This window comes from Anticarsia gemmatalis, chromosome 2 (assembly GCF_050436995.1).
Source record: "Anticarsia gemmatalis isolate Benzon Research Colony breed Stoneville strain chromosome 2, ilAntGemm2 primary, whole genome shotgun sequence".
NCBI classification, from domain to species: Eukaryota; Metazoa; Arthropoda; class Insecta; order Lepidoptera; family Erebidae; genus Anticarsia; species Anticarsia gemmatalis.
In genome coordinates this window covers 10957920-10982960 of record NC_134746.1, presented here as the reverse complement: position 1 = coordinate 10982960, position 25041 = coordinate 10957920, and the positions used below count along the sequence as shown (strand labels likewise).

The 25041-nt window shown below is 33.5% G+C and overlaps 1 protein-coding gene across 1 annotated transcript; it reads right to left on the bottom strand.

Moving 5' to 3' along the window:
* Positions 1–55: 55 nt before the first annotated feature.
* Positions 56–24672, bottom strand: Peritrophin-A (Peritrophin A). The gene is made up of 5 exons (XM_076132256.1): positions 24529–24672; positions 2235–2293; positions 1803–1965; positions 1178–1372; positions 56–830 (listed from the first exon to the last, which is right to left on the bottom strand). The coding sequence occupies exons 1-5, from the start codon at positions 24575–24577 to the stop codon at positions 604–606; spliced, it is 693 nt and encodes a 230-aa protein (XP_075988371.1). The 5' UTR covers positions 24578–24672; the 3' UTR covers positions 56–603.
* Positions 24673–25041: the final 369 nt, after the last annotated feature.

Here is a 25041-nt window from a genome sequence, read left to right as displayed (position 1 = left end):
CTTTATTTGTTAAGATCCCCTTATAGTTTCGCCAAAGAAATAAAAAAACCAAAACTGTAATTAATTAAATATATTAATCATCTCGCATAACTTTCTATTTACATTTCCACTATTTCAGCGTTTATATTTACAGAAAAAATCTATATGAAGAGATACATATTTCATTTCTACAGGTTATACATATTTCTATGGTAACTAATATCACGCACGAATCAACTGTATTTGGCAGTTTGTAAAGAATAAGAATCTCAGGTTACAGGTATTATTAGAAATAAATAGGACTCGGTGGAAACATATTCCAATCATTCAGTGAAATTAAATTAATATAAAATATCGTATCACAAGACGAAAACGTAATAGTATCAATTGCGTTAGTATACGTTAAAGAATAATTATAATTTTGCAAAATAATTCAAAGATGACGACGATCTTTAAAATAATATAAACAATTATGTACAATATACATACAAACATGAATTGCTATGACACTTTAGTACTAAAGTTCTATAGAATTAAAGGGTGATTCTAAAGAATTAAAGGAGTATTTTGGATTCGTTCTACATCAATATCGTTTTCGTCTTATGATACCGCCGTCTTCTCAAATCACGCGTGTCTTCCACCGCAGGAGGCAACGACCTCGGGATCTTCGCAAGTCAGTGAGTGGTCATCAAAGACCTTGTCTTCTCCGCAAGCGATGAGCCTCGGGTGTCCTTCGACGCAGGTGATCAGGTGGTGGCAGTCTCCGGGCACGGGGAACCTAGGGAACGGCCAGAATTTGGCCGCCTGGGTGTTTGATGGGACTTTGGTTGGGCATTTGAAACCGACGACGGCTGTGAACAAAGTATAGTTGTTAGAAATCTTAAAAAGTAGGTAAATGTTTAATAATATCTTTTGATTGACATCTCGATTCAATGCAGCCCCTTATCTACAGCTTTAGTATATTCTTTTCTTTCTCCTCTAACTCTTTGGGAGTTCATAATTAAATATTATTACAATCAAATTCTATTCGATTTTGTAATAAAATAATTGTGTTAGCTTAGTTCAGTTTTAAATACAGATCATGTCTTCCCCAATTTTTTACATCATGTTTTGATGACTTTGAATAATTAAATTTAAATATTTTAAAATATCATCTACATTGATCACGTCATGTAACTTTAAGCATTATGTAGCTTACCTTCAGGGTTGCAGAAAGGCTGGAGGAGATCAGGCCAGTTGCATCCGTGGATGCGTTCGTCGTAAACCAGACCGGGGGTGCAAGGCTCTTGTTCGGGGATACCGTAGGCACACTTGACGTAGCTGGTAGAGCACTCGTCTGAGTCTGGGTAGATGCCGAACTGGTACTCGCAGCCAGGAGTTGACAGGGGAACCACTGGAAATATAAAGACAATATTAAGATTCTGTCTTTGTTCATAGAAAATGTGAACTATTTTTTGTCAACTATTTATTAAATTCTTTACAGATGGCTCAGATAAAGTTCTCATCACAGGCTCTTATAATTTAAAAGCCCCGTCAAAAACCTTGAGAGAGTAAGCACACTTATCAGAAAATCATTTTATCACCTTTCAGATTAAAACAATTGTAGTTGTTTAGGATTTTTAACTGGATGGAATATCTAAAGAAAAAATGTGGATTGACACTCTTATTTTTCCAAGAGTCAGAAGAAAGTTAGTTTCTTCTTTTAACCAAAATGTGATCCTAATTGCTGTCTTTATGAAGGAGAATCATAATAAACCATTGGTCCAAAATGTTTAGTTCTCTGGAAAATAGCGTTGTCTTATAGGTATGTAAGATATATTTACAATCAGCCTTCCTGGTGCCACAGTCGACGGCCCAGTGGTAGTTACAGTGATTGTGCACGGCGCCCTTGCCGTCGAACAGCAGTCCGTTCTCACACGTCTCCACGGTCAGGGTGCCGTTGGTGCACAGGAAGAACTGGTCGCACAGCTCTGGGTGAGCGTAAGCCTGGAAACGTGAGGAAAGATTTTGATTAGACACACATATTATGTCGTAATAAAAATAATGAAAACTGCATGTTTCTCTTTTTCATGTTAGAAAACAAGTTTACCACAAATGAATAAATCCCCTTATCGGCTCTGTTAAAGAGGAATTCAGTTCATTTTTCTATAGCTTACTTTTTTATATGGTCGGTTGAAGTTGAAGTCTTAATTTTACGAACTCACTCTCTACATACTCATGAGATAAATAACTGTAAATTGTTATTGAATTATTACCTGAACTCCATGTTGTTCAGGACACGCTGGCGCATGTTCTAGAAGGATGCCTGCACTGGCTGAAAAAAAAACAAAGCATAAGTATTTTTGCACAATATGAAAACGGACGCACATACATTTATTATTACTGACTTTCTTAACACGCAAAAGTTAACTCTTCATCAAAAACTAGCTTTGTTGATAAAAATCAAGTAATATTCCATCCATCAAGGATGTTACTAAAATTAACTTCTTACGAACTTGTTTTAGAAATCGTACATCTACTAATTTTAATTGCTTAGATTAGGTGATTACATTCGACTTGTTGCAGCCATTTTTTCCGATACATGGTCAACCACGGTTCATTAGGTTGTAACAATGTTACAGTCAGAAACTACCTAGTATATAATCATATTACTACATCGGCACAGCTAACAACAAAAACAAAAAAGTCCAAAAGCGAATTAATTTCTAGAGCATTTTTTTTTGAATCAAATTATGAATAAAAAACGGTAATTTTTGAACCTTAGAAGAAATACACATAATATATTAAAGTCGAAAAGTTATCGGTGCGGCGTCTTAAGTTGCCACGAATACCAGATGTTGGTATAGTGCATATAAATATGCCTACTAGCTGAATCTGATGCACGCAACTTTTTTCTCCTATACTTTAGCAATAGGAAACCTTATTATATTTTATTACTAGCTGACCCGGCAAACGTTGTTTTGCCATCAAATTAAAAAAAAAAAGTGTCATTAAGGGGCATAGAAAAGATGTTGGCCGATTCTCAGTCCTACTCACACAAAATTTCATGAGAATCGGTCAAGCCGTTTACGGTAACGAAAACTGTGACGCGAGAATTTAATATATTAGATACATTGTTACGATATATCGCAAAAAAATCACTTACGCCTAGGAAGGACTTTATAAGCTATTTAATTGGTTAAACGCAACTTCATGTAAATACCACACACGTGTCTTTCACAACGAAATCAATCAACGATAATGTTCGTGTTTAACAATATATAATAGCCTAAGTGATTAGGAAACTTAAAATTAACGTCTAGATTCAGGTCATGGACAAAATATTAATTAAGGATTGAAAAAAAAAGTTAGTACTTAGTTGTTAATAGCTAAAATAGTTTTCGGAAAAGTATGCTTCAGAGAAAATATAGAGTTGACGTTATTATATTGCACTTACAAAACTAGTCTTTAAGTGTAGCTAGCACTTGCTAATATAATATTGTTCCAACATTTTCATATTTGTTACCCCATGCTTACATCATATTGTCATCAAATGATACTAGGTTTAAATTCGGTATTTTATCATACATATCTGGCAAAAACACCCTACTTGTAGTTGCCGCTCTGATGGCAAGAACAGTCTTGACCACATCGCAAGTTTATCGACTATTGACATATCTCAAGCTACAAAACTGTCACTCTCGTAAAACTGAAAGCCGTTTTCCGTTAAATACATGTTTGTAAGCCATTTGTAAAGTCCATTGACCATTGATCAACTTTGCCGCGTCAACAAACAAGGGTTGGCAAGCGTTAATTCGAGGTTGCACTTTCAACGTAATGCGTGTGCTACAACCGGTGGAGCGTATCGTGTTGCAACCCTATGTGAGGTCGACTGTACCTAATTGGAGCGATCGAATAATTTCTTTGACGCGGTACCTACGAAGTACAGTCTGAAGGAATTACTCTTGATTGGATACATCAACAGAATTCTAATTTGGCGTTTGAAATATCCTGTTAATTGTTTAAGTACTTTTAGTGTAGTATAATAACATAATTTACTGGAAGTATGTGCGTTTGATATTAAATTTAATTACGATCTTTAAGTCTGAAGATAGTAAAACGACTCATCTTATATAAATGACGGAAGAAAAATAGGTTAGTAATAAAACACTACTTTACCTATACTGATTTAAAAACGGTCACTTTTTACTCCTTTATAATACTTATAGCTACTCGCTTTATAAAATATGTACCATAAATAATTACAAAAAAAAACCTGTTACTATGTATAAAATTCTAAATCAATTATACGTTTATATAATTGTTGAGACTGACATAACAAATTATAGTACAACACTGCTAAATAATGCGTTAAATCGATTACACCGTTACAGTTGTCATTTAATCGATTATGAAAGTTATTTGCTTGTCACTTTGGAGGCTTTTGTCGATACTATGTAATACGTTTTATTTGCAAACGGCAATTAATATTCAACAACCTAATCTTTGGTATATTAAGATAGCATTATACATAATTAGGGTGCATGAAACTGCTTGATTCCTGATACGTAGAAAATATAAAATATTATTATGGTTTTAGTTATAAGCGTAATCTGAATCAGCCTTGGCAAGGTTACGAATTTTGAGGTTATAAATATTCCCAAACATCCTAAAAAGTCACAATGATTAATATATAATTAGTAACACATTTGTCATTATTTTAGTGTGGCGAATGCAATCGCATATCAAATCGAATCGAATCAAAATATTTTATTTCTGAACGCAACTATTTCGAAACGAATTTGAGGGTAGAAGTAAATGCTGTAAATGACAACTGAGAGTACGGATAGACAGGGCGAGCACCCTTATTTGTAGCCACGACCCGAACGGACAGCGATTTTCAACCTGGTGAGTTATTTTACTAAATTTACTTATGAATCGATATCTGTAATGTATTTATCTGCATTTATTGCGTAATTTGTTTTCTTCTTGTAACATTGTTTAAATCACTGTCGATATATAGTGCTTAAATAAGACTACCATTTGAGCCATTATGTTAATCACCAAATGAGTATATGTGTAAGGGAACCTGTTGTACCTAGGCCGGTTTTTTAGAAATATATTTTTTATTGTGATTTGACGTGCAGCACACAAATCATATTTGCATAGTTTGAAATGTCAATTATTTGGGTACTCACCAAAAAAATATCAGAAATGTATATTTAATATTTACATAATATTTTTAAATTTAAAAAAAAATGGGAAATGTGGCCTAGGTACAACATACCCTATGTACCTAGGCCAGTAGTACGTTGTACCTAGGCCACATTGAAATTTGGGGGTAATTTAAGCAAATTATCAAGTTTTGTTAACTAAAATCATTTTATTTGATTTATTACAGTACACAGTATTATTACAGTATACAGTATTTAACAAAACATTTAAAAAATTCTCAAATGATCAAAATTTAGAAATGATAAAAATTAATAATATTCATAGCTTTTTTTATGCTTTTCAAACAAAATATTTAAACAAAAACAACTAACTTTGGCCACCGTTTCGTTACATCACATCGCTGCGCCTGCAAAACTCCATATGTGTATTTTGATGTTAAAAAAAATGAATATTGTGTCCCAAATAAACAAAAAAGTTTTCCAAAATCTCACAAAAGACACATGTGGAACTTGGCAGGCGCAGCGACGATATCACATAATATAATATAACAAATCAATATACCTATATAGCATAGCAAAGGAAAACAAAATATTGAAACAACTAGCTGACCCGCGCAACTTCCCTTGCGTCACATAAGAAAGAATGGGTCATAATTTTCCCCGTTTTTGTAACATTTTTTACTGGTACTCTGCTCCTATTGGTCATAGCGTGATGATATATAGCCTATAGCCTTCCTCGATAAATGGGCTATCTAAAACTGAAAGAATTTTTCAAATCGGACCAGTAGTTCCTGAGATTAGCGCGTTCAAACATACAAACAAACTCTTCAGCTTTATAATATTATATAACACTAGCTGACCCGCGCAACTTCGCTTGCGTCACATAAGAGAGAATGGGTCAAATTTTCCCCGTTTTTGTAACATTTTTCACTGGTACTCTGCTCCTATTGGCAGTAGCGTGATGATATATAGCCTATAACCTTCCTCGATAAATGGACTATCTAACACTGAAAGAATTTTTCAAATCGGACCAGTAGTTCCTGAGATTAGCGCGTTCAAACAAACAAACAAACAAACAATCAAACAAACAAACAAACTCTTCAGCTTTATAATATTAGTATAGATATATATAATATTATATATAGTATAGATTAGTATAGATTATCTTTACCTATATATAAATTATTATTTCTCTCTTTTTTAATCAGTCATATGGACTAGCTATTATAAAAACACTATCAATAATGTAGATATATTATTCAGCCTTAAGCATTTAGTAGAAATCCCAGTACTTCTGTATCTCTGGAACATAATAAATTTCTCTGTTCTTGTTAACTTTTTGCGGGGTTTTAATCTCCTCTTTTTCAGGCCATTTCCAGTTTTTAAGAGATTTTTGCATCGATTTCTGAAATAATAAAGATATTTAATTAGGAATATTATTACGTAAATGTGAAATAATTTAATAAAACATTCTCCTGGCCAAAGTATAACATCCAGGTTGTACCTTGGCCAGTGGCCAAGGTACAGCTGATCGACAGTGACCGAGGTACAACACTACTCCAACTTCACTAAAACGGTGATTTTATATTGTTTAGAATTTAAGAATCTCGTAAGTTTTTTATTGTGTTGAGACTTGTAAAATCAAAGAACCGATAGCATATAACAGTTAAGTGACTATTAGAAAACTTTTAAAACTATTAGACTTCAAAATATATTAGAAATACTTACTTTTTCACACAAAAAAGTTTCAGCGTCGATAACACCAAACACCGGCTTAATGGCGGAATGCGACTAACTTTACATTAAATAGTCTGTAGTGACGTATCGAATACCGTAAACAGTAGAATTTAGTATCGCGCGAATATATGAAAACGAGCCCAGTGGCCTAGGTACACATAGTGCCAAGGTACAACAGGTTCCCCTACATATATGGTTTATTTCTCTCATAAAGGTAATACTGTTATTGTATGGTAACACATTAACATTTACAGCCTTAAGTATAGCCTCTCATTCAAATCATTAGCAACAACAACAAACTTATTGCCTAAATCTCTCTTCTTATTTTTTCTTTCTTAACCATTTTGTAAATCAAATCATACGGCGACACATGTGTACCTAAGGTATGCACTTTACAAAACCTATTCGCAACCTTGAACATTGAGTTCGCGACAGTTGGAGCACATTTTAAAAATGTATAATACATTGTGTAAAACCTAGACACACAGTGGCGTGCTATATTGTTTGTGTTATAAATAATGGTACTGAACTCTTCTTGCGCGAGTCCAACTTGCACTTAGTGCTTTATTCAGCTAACGCCTAACATATAATATCTAAGACTACGACCAAACATACATGGTTTAATCAATTACATAACATTACGAGTCTTTCTCGTTCTTCGCTGCTATTATTAAGGCAATTATGTTAAATCCTTCCATTACTTGTTGATTTCTACACGTACAGTTGTGCAAACTTGAACGCAACGCTTAATACTCGACTCCTGCGCTGACGTCTAGACAACTTGATTATATTAGTGCAGCTTTGTTATTTAGTAATGCTTTTTGTGTGCTACATGAATATCGGATCTTTATGGGTTAGATGCTATAATAGAAATGTGTTAGTTGAACCACGTGGCCCCAGTCGCAGGGAGGTGTTTTATTTAGGTTAAAAAACAGGTAGCCGGGTCTTCTGATTCAGCCGTCAATGTGGCAGAGACCGACAGACTTTCGCATTTGTAACATATTGTTTGTTTTGATGAAACAAAAATAGTAACAGTTCATACCAAAGAAATTTAATTTTTATTATTTTAAAAAAATAGGTTAAATTAAGAAAGGGTATAAGCGACAAGCACATAGAAAAAAAATTGCGGAATTAGGACTTACTTAAAATTACGATCACACTTTGTAAACAAATAAAATAATGTATAATTATAAACCTTCTCTTCCTTACTAAACTTGATAAACCAAGTTCCCACATAGTCCTACAATACAGGTTCTTATCGTGATAGGTCAAATTGCTCGCACTCTCCTACCGCTTTCCCTCGTGTTATAATAAGTACTCCTGAATATTTCACTCACGCTATTATTTCCTATATCAGTTCCGATGAGGAAATGCAGTATAACTTATAATTAGCTAGTATGCATAATTCCGTGGTACTTTGTAAGTTCAGTGCACGAGAATAACGTAATATCGAGAAATAATACATATTGTGTTCACAAGCGGCTTGATGAATTATTACAAGAAGGGACACTTTGAGAGTCCCAACGGTTGGGACTGCAATAGACTAAACCAGTGGAAACTAGTTGTCTTAGTTGCAGGATCGATTGATTTTCTGGTACGCGACAACGGTATCGCAATTTTCAACAGTCGGTACATGTCGAGTTTCGAGAGTTAGACAATTAAAATGTAATGCCGAAATTGTTCTGACGGAGCTCGGTAGAGGTGCTAAATAGATGTTCATGTAAAATTTCTCGATAGCTAACCGGCTGTCGGTAGTGGATAGTAGTAGTGAATCGAGCCATTGTTACTGTACTGTACTGTACAGTTTATTACGGCCCCAGTAGATAAAACCCTCGAAATCTTTAAAAAATCATAATCTTAATAAGAGCTCTTTTTAGCATTAGTTTCGTATTTATATTGTTTCAGTTAAATATGCGTGGCTGGTAGCAGTATCGAACATAACATTGATATTATCGTCAATCCGAATGCCAACATGCTCGGTATAGCTGAGCATTTTGGGAATTCGGATGAATGATTTATTAGCGTGTAATAGAGTACAATCGTTTAGTTATATTGCACGGTATACTTGGTTAATAATAATTTGGTAATCATTGATTTATGATATTACCGTTCTTTGATAACATGGTCGACTTATACATCAATATTTTAATATATCTCTAGTGGTTAGTGTTACCACTTTTGAATAAGTATCGGTTAGGTAACCAGGTGGAATTTCGACAGTCATTTTCTTACATTAGCCGTCACTTTATCCCTAGGATAGGTTATCTGCAAGTAATCTTTCCAATGCTTGGTATTTGTTTGACATTACAAAAAAGATTCTGCATACGAGTTAAACAACATCATCTATGTTAAGTAAAGAGCGTGCATCTAAGCCTTGACATCAAATCACGTTAAATATGTAAACAAAAATACCAATTCTGTTGCAACTTACATTTGCATCGGGACAAAGTCGCTTTGAGATTTTTATAGTTAATATGAGTTCACACTCACATCCTCTTCAATAGATACTATCGAAAATCATGAGTTGTACCTTTTAAATGTACGGCAACAAAATTTCTCGATAGGAAACCGGCTGTCGATATTCCGTAGTAGTAGAGAATTGTGCTGCGTATCAGTGATTATGACAGCACTACCGGCAATCGGCTAGGTGTATACCAATTTTGTATAAAATTCTGGTAAGCGCCTCTAGTGGGTGCCATAAGGACTATTTTTGCAGCATATTTTAACTGTCAATCTATGAATACTCGATTGTTACAGAGACCGACTGTTATAGAGAATCGCGCTACAGTAGTAGCTAGTGTGATAGCACGTGTACAGTCGTACACGGTACTGTTCGTATGTCGTGAGTAAGTCGCTCGTGAGCTAACGACACCAGATGTCGGCCACGGTAGCAACAACCTCGGACACTTTTACTTTTACACGAGGAGTATCTTCTTTGCATTGATTTGCTTGTAAACAACTCGTAATGTCTATTAGTTTGTCGCAAAAAACTAAAGGTGACCAGTAGCTCGATTCTCCATTGCTATCGACTACCGACTACCGGCTATATATCGAGAATTTTTACACGAAAATCTGTCTAGCGCCTCTACTGGGCTCGGTGAGAACTATTTTGGCAGTACATTTTAAATGTCAATCTCTTGATACTCGACAGTACCGATTGTAGAGAATTGCGCTACAAGTCTAGTTTTATCAAGATTCCGTCACATATTACACCTAACTATACATCTCAATTTGGTGTAACATGTTCAGATGCTGATAAAGACTTATTATTTTATCTCCTTCCTCAGACATTTATAATCAAAGCAGTTAAGTGAAAAAAACTTTTGTGTGACATGGTTTCCTAAATTCTTTTCAAAGGGATTAGCAGTTACTATGATTAAATCAGATCACAGGCTTAGTAACCTATTACTTAGCATTTATTATACTACTATAAGCATTACGACTTGATGAAGGATGGTAAATAGGACATTTAACATCCTGCATCCAGTTAACCTTTAATAATGGTTAGTTCTACAGTAGTTACTTATACTTCGCATTAAAAATTCATCAACAATCGAAAGCAGATATTGTATAATACTAATTACGTTTATTATGTTTTTGATTAAGGGTGTAAAACATTAATTTTGATTGCAAGAAAGTTTTATTATAGCCGATAGAGAATAACAAACGATGAGGCTCACTCCCCATTAAAAGATTTGTTGTAGTATCTGGGGGCACGGAAGTGCCCCCGCAAGTCGAGCAAAAAAAAAGCGGCACGGCCGTAACATCCTTTTCTCGAAGCAATTCGGGCTATTTTTGACACCCCTATAATTTCGTAGTGGATAAAACAAGAAGCCTGGATTTTCAGCAACTAATCAGTCATTGTATAAACACGATATATTTAAAATTTCAGTCAATTTGAACCAGTAGTTTAAGAATGACAACTTGTTAAAATTTTGAATTTTGTCACTCACTGATTCACTGACTCACTGACTCACCGATCATCAAAAGTCTAAGGTACTTCTAGCAGACTTAGAAGCTTAAAATTTAGAATACAAATAGGGTTTAGTGTCTTAATCATGGGAAAAATTCAATATTTTCTAATTTCGGTCAAGTTTTCTAAATACACTAACTGCAACAATAACTTTGTAATCCCATATAAATGTATAAGATTACAAGGTTACATTTGCAGTTAATGAATTAAATTATTATTTCTGTAGAAAATAAAAAAAATAGGTGTAAATATGTATCTACTATATGAGACATAACGGGAGGGGGTATAGGGTGGCTAAGGGTGTTTAGCCCATGAAACTGAACAACATTCCCATAGGAAAATATGTTGAATTATGAAAAAAATACGGCTTTCCATACAAATTGGACTTATGTTTGCTCTATTCGCTCTACAAAAAGAAGTGAGATGCCATCAAAAACATTCTGTAAAAACCTCAAGTCTCGCCGTAAAAAGTTGTGAGATCTATATAATACCAAGTCGATTAATCTATTTAGTCTCTACTTAAAGGACCTTCTGTCTTAAGTTATTACGTATGTTATTATCATGCCAATTTAAAAAAAATACCTTTAAAACAAATAGATCGACTTGGTCATCGCAAGAAAACACAAATTCGCCATTAACATTTCAGGAGCATTAACTTCTCGTCGTGCTGTGTAGTGTGATACATACTAATAATCAAATCATGCGATGGCCAGGTCGGTCTATTTGTTTTAGAGGTATTTTTTTTAAATTGGCATGATAATAACATACGTAATAACTTAAGACAGAAGGTCCTTTAAGTAGAGACTAAATAGATTAATCGACTTGGTATTATATAGATCTCACAACTTTTTACGGCGAGACTTGAGGTTTTTACAGAATGTTTTTGATGGCATAAAGTTTTATTTGTAAGGTCAGGTTCTAAAACAATCTGTGTACCAGTTTCATCAAAATACATTGAGTAGTTTGAATGTAAAATCAACAAGGGTAGTTAGATCTATTATCAAATGTTTAATTTTTCGACAATGTTAGTACGATATTTGTTTTCTAACAATACTGTTTTGAACAAAAGTCTCATTTCATAACACGTGTAAGAGCTATTAAACGTGCTAATTATAATAAGCGCTGTATAAAAGAACTTATAATTGGCGTGTTATACTTTCGTGACCTTGCGGTGCAAATGGTATTACCTAGTGATAATGTGTGTTGGGCCACTAAAATGACACACATATCTTTTTTAGACTGCAACTTTGGCGTATTTTAACGTGCTCGGTCAAAATGGAAGTAATTGGAGTTTTAGATTCAGATTATTTATGTTTTGAACTATTCGATTACGTCCTAGTTTCATTCAATTTGAATTTCCATTGGTTTATATCAAGCTTTATTGATTTAGATTTTGGTAATATTGGCTGGTTCATTTTTGAGTACCTGACTGTAGAATAATCTAGTTTCGTGATAATTCATGTAATATTAATTGTCTGATAATCGTAGTACCTACAAGCCTTCCAAACAAAAGCAGTATTATTTAAAGAGTTCTTTTGTCAACAAATATTCCTCTATCTGACCCCACCTGAATCATCTGCAATAGATGACACAGGCCAATGATGATGATGATGATCTTTTGTAAAGATAAATTCGTATGAAAAGAATAATACCCTGTTTTATAATTTAGACTTAGCTTCAAAACTTAGCATGTAATAATGTAAGACTTTCTAGGACTAAAGAACTATACATAATATATTTTATAAATGCGTACAAAAAGATTTCCGTCACTTCGTTCTCATAGCGTTTTCCCACGGCAGCTATTATTTGACCCGATTTGTTACACAATACATCGCGTAACTGCTATTGACACGAAAATAACGAAATAACGTTATTAGATATTTTTCTAGTCATTATTAATTATTAGTTATTAATTTTTAACCCTCCCCCGTTTTGGAGGAGACCCTTGCCCAGCAGTGAGACAGTAATGGGCTAAAAAATGTTTTTAAGAGTTGTACCAAGTGGCGTTCTTTGGTCTGTGTACCCCTATGGGAAAAGTGGGATATTATTTATGTATTAATTATAAATTATTATTGTTATAACGTTATCGTTTCTAGTATATGATAGTTATATGCTTAATAATATTAAAGCAGTTTTTTATTCGAAATTGGTCGAAATAGGAAGTATATTATACGTTTTCTCAATGATTATGTGTGTGTTATTATAATCAAATCGTGCAATTTGCGATAAACATTTATTAAGCATAATATCACGAAAGAAAAAAAAAATCTAATTGTATACTACACGAGCCAAAAAGGCAATATGTAATATTTTTACATAACTCTATATGTGAATAAGCAGTTTTTGTAAATGTATTATATTTCTTTAAATTACAAAGACTAGTTATGTAAACTTTAGAAAGTTCTTTGTTTCAAACTAATTAATGGAAAAACAATAAAAACTGTGTTGATCTAATTGCTCATGGATCTCGAAAGCGAAATTACTTTTACTATCATTCGACAGTACAGTGAGGAAGAAAAGTAAACAACTATAAATTTATGTAATCGAAGGGGCAAATATCTTAATTTAAGACTGAAAATACAGTTTATTAAAACATATTGGTGCGTGTTCATCGCGTATTTTCATAAGCACTACAATTTTTTTTTTAAATCCGAATGGGATTTTTAGACAATTTTGGCATGAGTTGCTTTCTGTTGTTAAAAAAAATCTTGCATTAAGAAATAAGCAAGCTGTGTCGAAAATAAAATCAAACCCGAATCAACAATTTGCGCCACCCACGAGCTACGATACTTTACTTACTTTTACTTACATATCGATAAGCTTTCATTTGAACAAAAAGTCTACTAGACTAGAAAACTTAAAATTCTATCTTTTATATAGTAGATACAAATAAACCAAACATTACCAATACACGAATCTATAAACAGTATCAATTTTAATTAGATTCAACGAGTGAAATATCGTGACAGTACAGACGACTTCTATCGGCGTAAAACACGGTTGATTGTAGTATCGCAATTGATTTATTAACAGTACGTTATGTAATCCATATAAAGACAGATAAATTACTGTTGTTCCGCAATTATTGGTCCTTAAAAGACAGTGAACGGTTTCCTTAAAGCGGTCGAGATTGGGCAAGTTTCGGCTCGCTTTCAAAGTAACGTGTATTTGTAACAGATCTAGGCCTCGTTTTGTAAGGGTTTTGTACAGACTCGTCTCGCTGTTAACTAGATTAATGAAGCTTGGATGGAAGCCAGTAGTTTATTGGTATCTATACTAATATTATAAAGCTGAAGAGTTTGTTTGTTTGATTGTTTCTTTGTTTGTTTGAACGCGCTAATCTCAGTAACTACTGGTCCGATTTGAAAAATTATTTCAGTGTTATATAGTCCATTTATCGAGGAAGGCTATAGGCTATATATCATCACGCTAAGACCAATAGGAGTAGAGTACCAGTAAAAAATGTTACAAAAACGGGGAAAATTTTGATCCATTCTCTCTTATGTGACGCTAGCGAAGTTGCGTGGGTCAGCTAGTTAGATATAAAAGTGGTACTCTTAAGTTGTAGTGGTATGTTTATTGCTAAGTACTGGCTGTGGTATTGACTAATAAAATTAATGTAGGATTAGATTTATCGCAAACGAGTGAAACATTAAACAGGACAAGTAATGCTAATTCAAACCGGCACCCGGAACAAATTGGAATGCCTATTTCGTCACAAAACCTTTGACAAGTAATTAAACGTTTCCTAATATTAGGCCATATCCTGCGTCGACTAAAACATACTGTAAAATAAATGGAGTGTTTTACTGATCTTATTGCTTCATGCCTTTAGAGTAAAATACATGTGCAACATTTTAGCGGCCCGGGCGGTTAAAAGGCGAAAGTAGTTACGAGCCGCTAGCCTTGGTTCGCAAGCGCAAAGTCGCCGTCTCTACCAACTGCTTCAGATTAGATCGCTACATAGAGCCGACAAGCAAATAACGTTCTTGATGTCTTAATGATTATAATTTGATTGTCTATCACTATTTAGTTAACTCTCTGTGATTTTATCTTATTTATTGTGCTTATTAAAATTGTATCTACTATGTAATGAGAATTTTCTGTGTTGAGTTGTAAAAGTAGTCATAAAGGTAGTTATGGATGTAGAGTTATAAAAATAATTATAAAAGAGTTTATGGTTGGTAGAGCTGAAAGAATGTTTGTCTATGATTGTGATCGAGTTTCGAGTAATTGTAATGACTGACCTTGGTTATGTAATTACGAATTATCAAATCAAAAGTAGTGTTCCGCGGCTGTTCTCCAGGTTTTTTTTAGTAAGAAGAGACCGAAAGAGCTTGAGAAAAGAAAAAAAATGCTGCTGAGAACTAAAAAGATAAAATATTATTACAGAACAAACAGTTCTATAATAAAAACATTGACTACGAAATATCATTAAAAACAAGTTCTCTAGAAATCTAAGTCTGGCAAAAAATAAAAAACTTTGTTAGCAAAATTTAATTTTGAAAAGAAGACGTCTTAACTTACTTTGAATTAAGAACTCAGACTTAAAAATTTCCATGTTTTACTTTTTTATTTAAAAAGGTATTGTTGACAGCTAAATACTAATATATTTTTTTATTTAAGGCCAGTTGTATCGGTTTATTTTTCTTTTGAATTAAAGTTCAGTCAAATTATAAGCGACATTTATCTCATGACGACCTTGATTATCATTCAAATAAGTGTCGTCGTTCTTGAACGTTAATTCATTGTCAATATCACTGTCTGTGTGTTCCTTGTGGCAAATTATATTCAATTCACATACTTATAATTACGTGATTATTATGTGTAAGTCACTGACTAACCACTTGCCTTTAGCATCTTGGGAATAACTTTTGAATTGGTAAGTAGACTTTACTCCGAATTTTTCAGCATCTCTATGTTTAATATCATCACAATCGATTTATCAGGTCATACACACAAAAAAAAACCCGTATCGTGACCCTAAGGTATAGGCGTAATAAATATACAAGCATTTCACCTTTTATAATGTTTGTCTTATGTAACAGGAAACAAACCTATTTCCATATATCAGGCACATGACAAAAACCGGACCACTATTAAAATAATGCAACATAAATTAGGAAAAGACCTGCTTGAATATGGGAATCAAATCCCGGACGTTACAATCAACAGTCGTGTACGCCACCTCCCTGATCGCAGAGACAGTCCTAGTTTATATATTCGCATTTTAATATGTGTATGGATTAAGATTTCCCTTTTAAACCCATCGTTACAGGTAATGACAAGCTTGTTCATACATTATAACATTATTTATTAAACAACTTGTAGTCCTGGAACTAGTTTTTGTGATTAATTCACTGTGATGTCACTGTTGCATAGTAATTACCCCATATCGTACATCCTCTATGACACTCTATTGATACTCTTATGATATTTGACACAAACCTGAGTAACTGTGTTAAGTATTGACGTAGAATAACGTCAATTTACACAATAGAAGTATGTCTATACATACTCAAAGTTTGAAATTAAAAACTTTAATCTTTACTTCGAAAATAGTCGAAATATCGTTATTCATTTTACAAGCATAGAACTAGTTTTTAAATGTAAAGTAAAGTGATGTATCAAAAACAGTATTTTTTTTGGTCGTAGAGTAGAATTTCTTGATACTTTGTTTTGTAATTTATTGCTTTTCAATACATTAACTAGTCGTTGACCCATGGGCCATAAGACCAAAAGATTAGTCCAAATATTATAAATCACTGATAATTTTGCTTTCTACACACTTGTAACTTATTAAGTTGTCAACTAAACATAAATTCATTTAGACGAGCCGCAACGAATTTCGTAAACAATAAAATGTCATGTTTAAAACAAAATGCAGAGAATATGTCAAACGTTTCCTCGAAGGTTACGTAATATTGGAGATGGTACAGAGCCGGTTTCACCGCGCCTTCCGCGGTTTTGCAATCCTATTATCGAATGAATAGGAAATCGAAGCCTTATCAGACATGCAGAGCCTTCGACTCCTTCACGACTTGTTCTTTACAAATGTCATTTTCTCCGCGACTAGAAAGTGTTGCAACTTTCGTTTGCCAAATTTCTTGTTTTGGAAGAAATATCTAGAAATATATGTGAATTTTAATTGATTACTTAACTGTTTATTAGTTGATTGATAGAGATTATTATAAAAATTAAGTATAAGTCGTATAATAAAGCATAAAGTTAAATAAATCCCCACGTTTGTCTTTAAATATAATGATTCATCATGATAAGATAACGTATTAGTATCATTGTGTATATAACGTAATGAAAATACATCTTTCAACGTTTTCATCACACAAGTATTTTCTCGTATCAGCCAAAATGTTAAAGAGTGCTAGCAATTAATGAGGTAAAACCAATTTTATAGAGACACGTTTTTGTATCGCCTCCACTCCATTCATAATACCCTTGTCCAATATAACAAGTTATACAAATTCTGCTTTGGAGAGAAAATGCGTTACGTTACTAAAGGTCAAAGTTCATAAATTATGATATCCTTTACAAATATGTTTGAGAAAGTTAGTTAATTCTATAAATAACTAACTTTTATAATTAATAACTTACGTATGCCCACTATGTACGTTGCGGTTTTCCGTCATATTTCTTATTTCCCGTAGAAAACTTGAGTTTCTAGAATGCTGTTTGTATGAACATGACATGACTTAAACACGAATATTTTACATAAATAGAGAAATTCTCTTCCCTTTCTTCATTCTTAGGTATTTAAGACTGATTACAGTACTGTTCAATTCATTGTCTTTTGACAAGACGTTACTTATTAACCATAACTTCGGCGGTAAGAATATGTATGTATTTTACGGATTGACTGTACTTCTTGCTAAGTACATATATTGGCAAACTTTGGTTGGTGCTTGAGAATCTGATAAGGAAAACTCGATACATCATTGTTTAACCAAAAACCAAACAGAACCTCGTAATCCTTTGTTGCGTGCAAAGCTGTATGGAAATCAAGATGAAATCCGAATAATCCATACTAATATTATAAATGCGAAAGTAACTCTGTCTGTCTGTCTGTCTGTCTATTTATTACTCAATCACGCCTACACTACTGAACCAATTTGCATGAAATTTGGTATGGAGATATTTTGATACCCGAGAAAGGACATAGGCTACTTTTTACCCCGGGAAAATGACGCACTCTCATGGGAAAATTCAGGTGGCGGACAAAGTCGCGGGTAAAAGCTAGTTTACTATAATACATAATGATGATTGAAATGTGTAGTTCGTAGTATATAAATACTCAGTTTCAGTACATAATAATAGTATATTATAGGCGCCTCAAACCGTCACATGCGTCTCAATGATATAACAACTATAATTTGCTATAATGAAGTATGCACTAGCACATCGTGTCGTATTCGTGATTATGAGTACTACGACATCACATTAAATTAAATTATTATGACGCTCAATAAAAGTGAAAATTTCTATACGATTGTTTTCCTTATGATGATTTTTTATTACATAATAAAACTCACTGTTATTACACATTTTGGTAGTTAAAAAATATTTTATACTATTCTTTAGTTTATTAATAATAGGAAAAAAATCTTAAAGAAAAAGATAGTTATTTTTCACATTTATCTCTTTTTTCCTATTATTAGTTTATAGGAACAGAAGAAGAAATAGAAGCTACAAACATACATATCATCTCGCCTATTTTACATTAAGGTGACGGCAAAGGCGTTTATAATATTACCGTGTTTTGCTGTATACATATACTCAGTACTTTCGTGATTTATTAAAAAATTGTATCTATAATTTCAGAGATAAAAGTTTATAACATTCTGTGAAACTAGCAGCCTTGTAAATCAATTGAACCTTTACAAAATGGACGTTAATGTGAGGAAACAATTTATCTATGTAGGTCACGATAATTTTATCAGGAGGTTATTATAGTCTTGTTACTATTAAATGAAGTATCGGAAGCTTGCCACTTATGTTAACATAGTATGAACGTTTATGTTTCAATTAAGAGGCAGTGTTCTATGATTGAGCTGTCAGGTGATTTCAGGATAAATGATTAAAAAAAATTACTTCCAGAAATGTAAGCTTTTAAACACAATCAACAATCAATTAACCTTTAGTAAAACAGCCTATAGTTTTCAAATAACCTAAGAAAAATTTAAAAATCCGATTTTTATCTGATGAAAAAATAGTAATGGACTGAAATATTATATCCTTCTTCTGACTTATACGAGCAGTATAATAAAAATACTACCAGGAACAGAAGTCATTAAACAATCTGATCAAAATCCTAAAAACCAAACAATTGCATGTAAAGTACTACTATACGATCATGAATGGAATACTATACATTCTACACCGTATGACGTGCAAAAGAAAGCTCATTATTGTTACGATATCGACGTAATACATGCTAATATATCGACGATATCGAGATGAGAACGTACTGTTGCGTAAGCGCATCCGATCGATAACTGCTAGGAGTGAAAACTATTCGCAAGGTTTTGTGTGTACTATTGGTATGTAGCTGTGCGTAAAATGTGAGTATTAGTTCTATTTTGTTCTAGTTCAGTGTATTAAATATACAAAATTTAATGAATTTGACTATTAAAATAAAAGCTGTTAAGTGATTTTATTGTAAGCTAGTATAAACATAACCCTTTATTTTTTGTAATATTTAATGTTACTATAATTAAGTCTAGAATTGGGAAAAAATATTTAAAATTATACAAAAAAAATGTTGTGACTCAGCCGATCTAGAAACATCTGTGACACCAAAGTTTTTACGAACTTGTAGTGTTTACCGATCTTTGTTATTGACGTGTAATAACTGCCTCTGTGGCGCGGTCGGTAGTATATGCGACTGCGGTGCGAGAGGTCTCGGGTTCGAATCCTGGGTCGGGCCAAAAAGTCTTTTCTGAGATTTTCTGTTAAGAATTTCTTAGAGATTGCCCGGAGTTGGGGAGGGGGAAGTTGAGGTCGAAGACTTCCGTGCCTCGGAGAGCACGTAAAGCCGTCGGTCCTGCGCCTGACCTCTCACTGGTCGTGTCGGTTATCCGTCCCACCAAGCTATGAGAGTGATGGAATAGAGAGTGTACCTGTGTATTGTGCACACACTTGGACACTATAAACAAAGTCCTGCACAGATGGCCAGTTTCAATGAAACTGACCGCCGGAGTCGTATATCGGCTAGGAGGACATTATTATTATTATTGACGTGTGAATACCATATTATTAAATATGTAAGAATCTGTATCTGGCTAATGAATACCAAACATTTTTGTGGTCAGATTAAGACGCAAAATTTACTCATGTCATTTTATTTGATTACATATTTGTGGTTTTTATAATGTACTCGTATCAAAATATTACTTTCACGTCTTCAAAAGTATGGTGTTTTGTAATTCTTAAGATACGGGCGCATTTTATGTTACGAAATAAAGGGTTAAATCATACGATAAAAAGAATTCACTACAGTTTTTCATGAGGCGTTGCAATCACATATCTTTACGGATACATTACGATACGTTTCCTCAGTACATAGGGCCACCATTAAAGTTTATTCATGGTTACAACTGAAGCTGCCCGACTGTTGTAGTCGGGAACTTGTATATATAGTCAGTTGCCGTGCAAACTTCGATAGCGCGATCTAGGACTTGTGACGTCAGTCACACTGCGCGTGGTGGTTGGTTGCGCGCTAGTCCCAGTAGATGTCGCTGTATGTAGCGAGCCGCTACAAACGCAATATACCTACAAAAATGTTCTGTAATTCACACTGAAGCGAACATAGGAAACAATAGCGAGCATTGAGAAATAGGCACATGAACATAACGTAACACGACACACACTTGACCGCGTAATTGTTAATTAGCCGAAATAAAAGTTGGCGCAAGGCTGACCTCGTTGTGTGAGGCTTAAACTGAACTCTACAATGACAGGCACTGGAACTAAAATTAAATGAACTAATTAGTTTTTAATTAGGTATAGATATAACTACAAATATTACGACCCGTATCACGTCATAGTCTGGGATCGCTCGTGGAACACTGTCAAAAATAAATAAATGCAAGCACTCTATATATTTGGTTAAGGATTAGAATAGATTTTTTGATTATGTTTATTAGAGATCGCTCTAGATGAGGCCAAAAATCTGGGCTAGTTTCTACGAAAACTTCAAAGGTACTGAAAACAAAATTCTTCTACAGACCCTAACCACTATACTTATTTCAATCCAGATGGACTATTTGCAGATACTGGATTTAACTTCACCCAAAACTATTTAGACGAAGTTATCGATGTAAAAAAACAAGAATAGAATCTTGGCTTTTACTACTACTCTTACTTGCAACAATGCACCAAGACAATATTTCTACGTTAAATTCTTTCTATTTATACATTCAGTATTTGATTGAACCATAACAAGGTCACAGTTATTTTTTATTCTACTTACTCACTTTTCCGACTGTACGTTACACTTTTATCTAATCCTTGTCGGTTGACTGACTGCAAACAGACGACCTTGTACTGTCTGCGGATATGCGTGCGTTTCTTTAAATAAAAACTGAGTATTGTTAAATATTTCTACCTATATCAATCAGTTGTAACGCAAAAAAACAATTTGACAATGCAATAAAAGTATTTTTTCCTTAACATTGTTTAGGTATTTCAATATTTAAGTCACGTATTCTCAATGCAGCAAACATTCCTCAAATACGTTATTCGTAATACAGAATATTAAATAAAACGTTTTATTGTAAACGAATGCAGTCTACGCCAGATAAGTATCAACGCGTCGTATTGTGCAAGCGGCGCGCGTTGAACTCTTTTGTACGAGCAATGTTTTTAGCTCGCTTGTTATACAATTTTACTCGGTTATTACGGATTATAACCGTGCGATTATTTAATGTTTATCTCACGATTAAGATTGCAATTTTCCTTTCAACACTTACTATGTGTAGAGTAAGATACAATTGTTTCACTTGTTTCGTTGTATAGTTGCAACACTCTCGTTTCCTTAAAAGGTGATAGAGATTATTGCACTCAGATTTCGTGTATACCATTAACATACTGTATATAGACGTATACAAAAAAAACTACTCTACATTTTACCTAAAACTATAATTAATGCAATTTGATCCATTTTTTTCAGAAATTTTTTAATTATAAACACTCGCAAAAGTCACTAAAACACACAAAAAAATCCAATTAAAACTCCAACACATTAACGTTTCAAGTTTCATACAACACCAGACATTTTCAATAACCATTAAGCTGTTTCACAACATCATAAATCATTCAAAGCTCGGCCCAAAATGTATGATATATATAATTTTTTAAATGTCGTTCAGTAGCAGGTGTGGGCCTTGAGTGTTTGGTCTCGATTCCGGCTCCCTTTCCAATCGGTTGGGCAACTGTATGTAGGAAACTGTTCTATTTCATACAATTATGTACTGGCTAATTGTTATTTTGTTTCGTGTGCCGCTAATTGGATTTAATATTAAATGTTAATTTTTTTTTTGTTTTTGTTAGTGTAGGCCACGATTTTATTTTATATCGAGTACGTTTACTAATATTGTTAGAGCTTTTAGTCTTTTCGAACCGCGCATAGATACAGGTATATTATTTGCCCCCGGAGCTCTAACATTTAACTAAGCTATATAAGATTGGTTGCAGGTAGTTTCTCTAGAAATCACTGTGCTGAATACGAAAAGTTCTTCTTATGAAATTGTCATAAGGATTTGTTACACATAATTTAGGTTGTGGACAAAAGTTAGCCTAGTCTACCAATATTGATAAGGTATAATTATTGTATTTCTTTATAGCATTACTTTACTCGTAATAAAATTTAAATATTTACGTTTTAGTCAGTCATTATATACTTTGTCCCAGTTCCTCAATTCTTGAATAAGTATTAGTTAATTTATCATGTAGAATTATAACAATTACATTTGCACATTACATTATCATTATCACTAGTAAAAACCGTAAAATAATTTTCAAGCATTATGCAGTTATTTGTGTCAAGAATTTGAAACAAAAACGTTATGCCAACAACATGTTGTTGGACCGTTTGCGTAACACTGCCACTAAACGTTCCGGCTTTGTTTAATCCTCCGACTGGACGAGATATAGAGCCAGTTATTAGGAAGGTAGAGCGACTAGATTGTAGAGCAGCTAGACCGAAACAAAAGAACTATTTTGTATGATTATTTCATTTGGAATGACTAAGTTTTTGTAACGTAACTTCTAAATGTTTCGGCTTTGTTTAATCCTCCGACTGGACGAGATATAGAGCCAGTTATTAGGGAGGTAGAGTAACTAGATTGTAGAGTAGCTAGACCGAAACAAAAGAACTAATTTGTATGATTATTTCATTTGGAATGACTAAGTTTTTGTAACGTAACTTCTAAACGTTTCGGCTTTGTTTAATCCTCCGACTGGACGAGATATAGAGCCAGTTATTAGGGAGGTAGAGCGACTAGATTGTAGAGTAGCTAGACCGAAACAAAAGAACTAATTTGTATGATTATTTTATTTTAACAGAGTACGTTATTGGTTCGTTTTTTTGTTTTAGATAGAGTTTTTGTTAGAAAAGTTTATGTAGGTAATTGAAAGTTTTGTTCTGTTGTTCTTTATTTTTGGATGAATTGATATTCTTGATAGAAACGTACTTTATCACAATGATAAGACATTATAAAAAAATATCAGGCTTTCAGTTCTATCATCATGTAGAGCTATGTATAGATGTAGAGTCGCAGTAGTCGTATATAGGCTTCATGGGTCATAATCAGCACATATGTATGGCTATCTATGTCTTAGTAGATTTTAAATAGGATTATTTGGAAAAAGAAACTCAAATAAATTATATCTCAAATGACTTAATTATTAAAAAACCTTCGTAACATTCAATCACTTCCTTACTGAACCAAACTACATACATATGTAAAACCAGCATTAAAAACGAATGTAGTAGCGATAAAGGTGGTGCTATATGTCACCTTATTGACATTTAAGTGTCAGCAGTTGTTTATCTTGTTACATAGCATAGGTATGTACGAACATGTGTGTTACGACCCCAAACTAGTCCGACCAGTCTAAATGAGACCATTCGTGAAAAACTAATGAACTGAGACTGGATTTACGTGTATTATTGATTTTTTATATGTAGAGTCGAATATATTTGTGTTACATTCTCAAAGTCGTGTGGTCATAGAATGTGTGCTGTATATACGTAAAGTATGTACCTATTATGATGCCTTGTTTTCATGGGATAAGCAGAGAGTAAAGATCACGACTAGATGTTGATTTTGTAAATTCACCTTCAATGGTTATTTATGTCATCGCTTCAATATTTGTTACTATGAGTGAGTTGAAAATAATATCTTTTTCTATGCTTATGTTTAGGTTTTATCGTCTTTCAATAGTAAGCATTATTGGTATCGGACTTAGAATCAAATATGTTATCGTTAACATCTTGCTAGCTTGTATCATAGAAATTAATTTTGACTAGACAAACGACCTTAATCTCCACATATGGATAACTAATTCTTATCTAAAATTAACGTCCAATTTTCTTTCAAATCCTTAGATTTTTCTTTGTTTTATTTTAACGTTAAATTTCCACAAAAAATAAAAGTAAAATGTTCTCACCGTAAGCGAGGCAGGCGGATAAAATCACGAACTGTACACTACTCGTCATGTTTGTTGGTTTGTCGCGACGTGTGGACGTCGAACTGGGCCCGGTAGCACTGGCGGCGCGCGCGCAGACAACGTAGCGCCCGCGCCGGCCATACTCCCGACCGTATTTATAGTGAAGACATGGACAGATGTAAATTTGATATACGAAGGGTTGATGATTGGTGTAGGAAGCTTTAAATAAGTTCCAAATTAAATGTAAGAGGTGATGAGACTATTATTTGACAGTTAATTTGCATATCATTTAGTCAACCCTGGAGAATATGGTAGAGGTTAAAAACAGCATTTTGACTATGACCAAACAAGATTGTGAGCAGATGATCATTATATTGATTGTAGTGTTCTAGTACAGTGATACTAATATTATCTATACTATCTATACTAATATTATAAAGCTGAAGAGTTTGTTTGTTTGTTTGAACGCGCTAATCTCAGGAACTACTGGTCCGATTTGAAAAATTCTTTCAG

What these genes read in the sequence shown, in the direction of transcription:
- Peritrophin-A (XM_076132256.1), bottom strand. Translation starts at nt 24,577, where the DNA reads ATGACGAGTAGTGTACAGTTCGTGATTTTATCCGCCTGCCTCGCTTAC. An exon ending in ATCCGCCTGCCTCGCTTACG is followed by an intron (nt 2,294 to 24,528) that starts GTGAGAACATTT and finishes TTTTTTTTTCAG; the next exon opens with CCAGTGCAGGCATCCTTCTA. An exon ending in CTGAACAACATGGAGTTCAG is followed by an intron (nt 1,966 to 2,234) that starts GTAATAATTCAA and finishes TCACGTTTCCAG; the next exon opens with GCTTACGCTCACCCAGAGCT.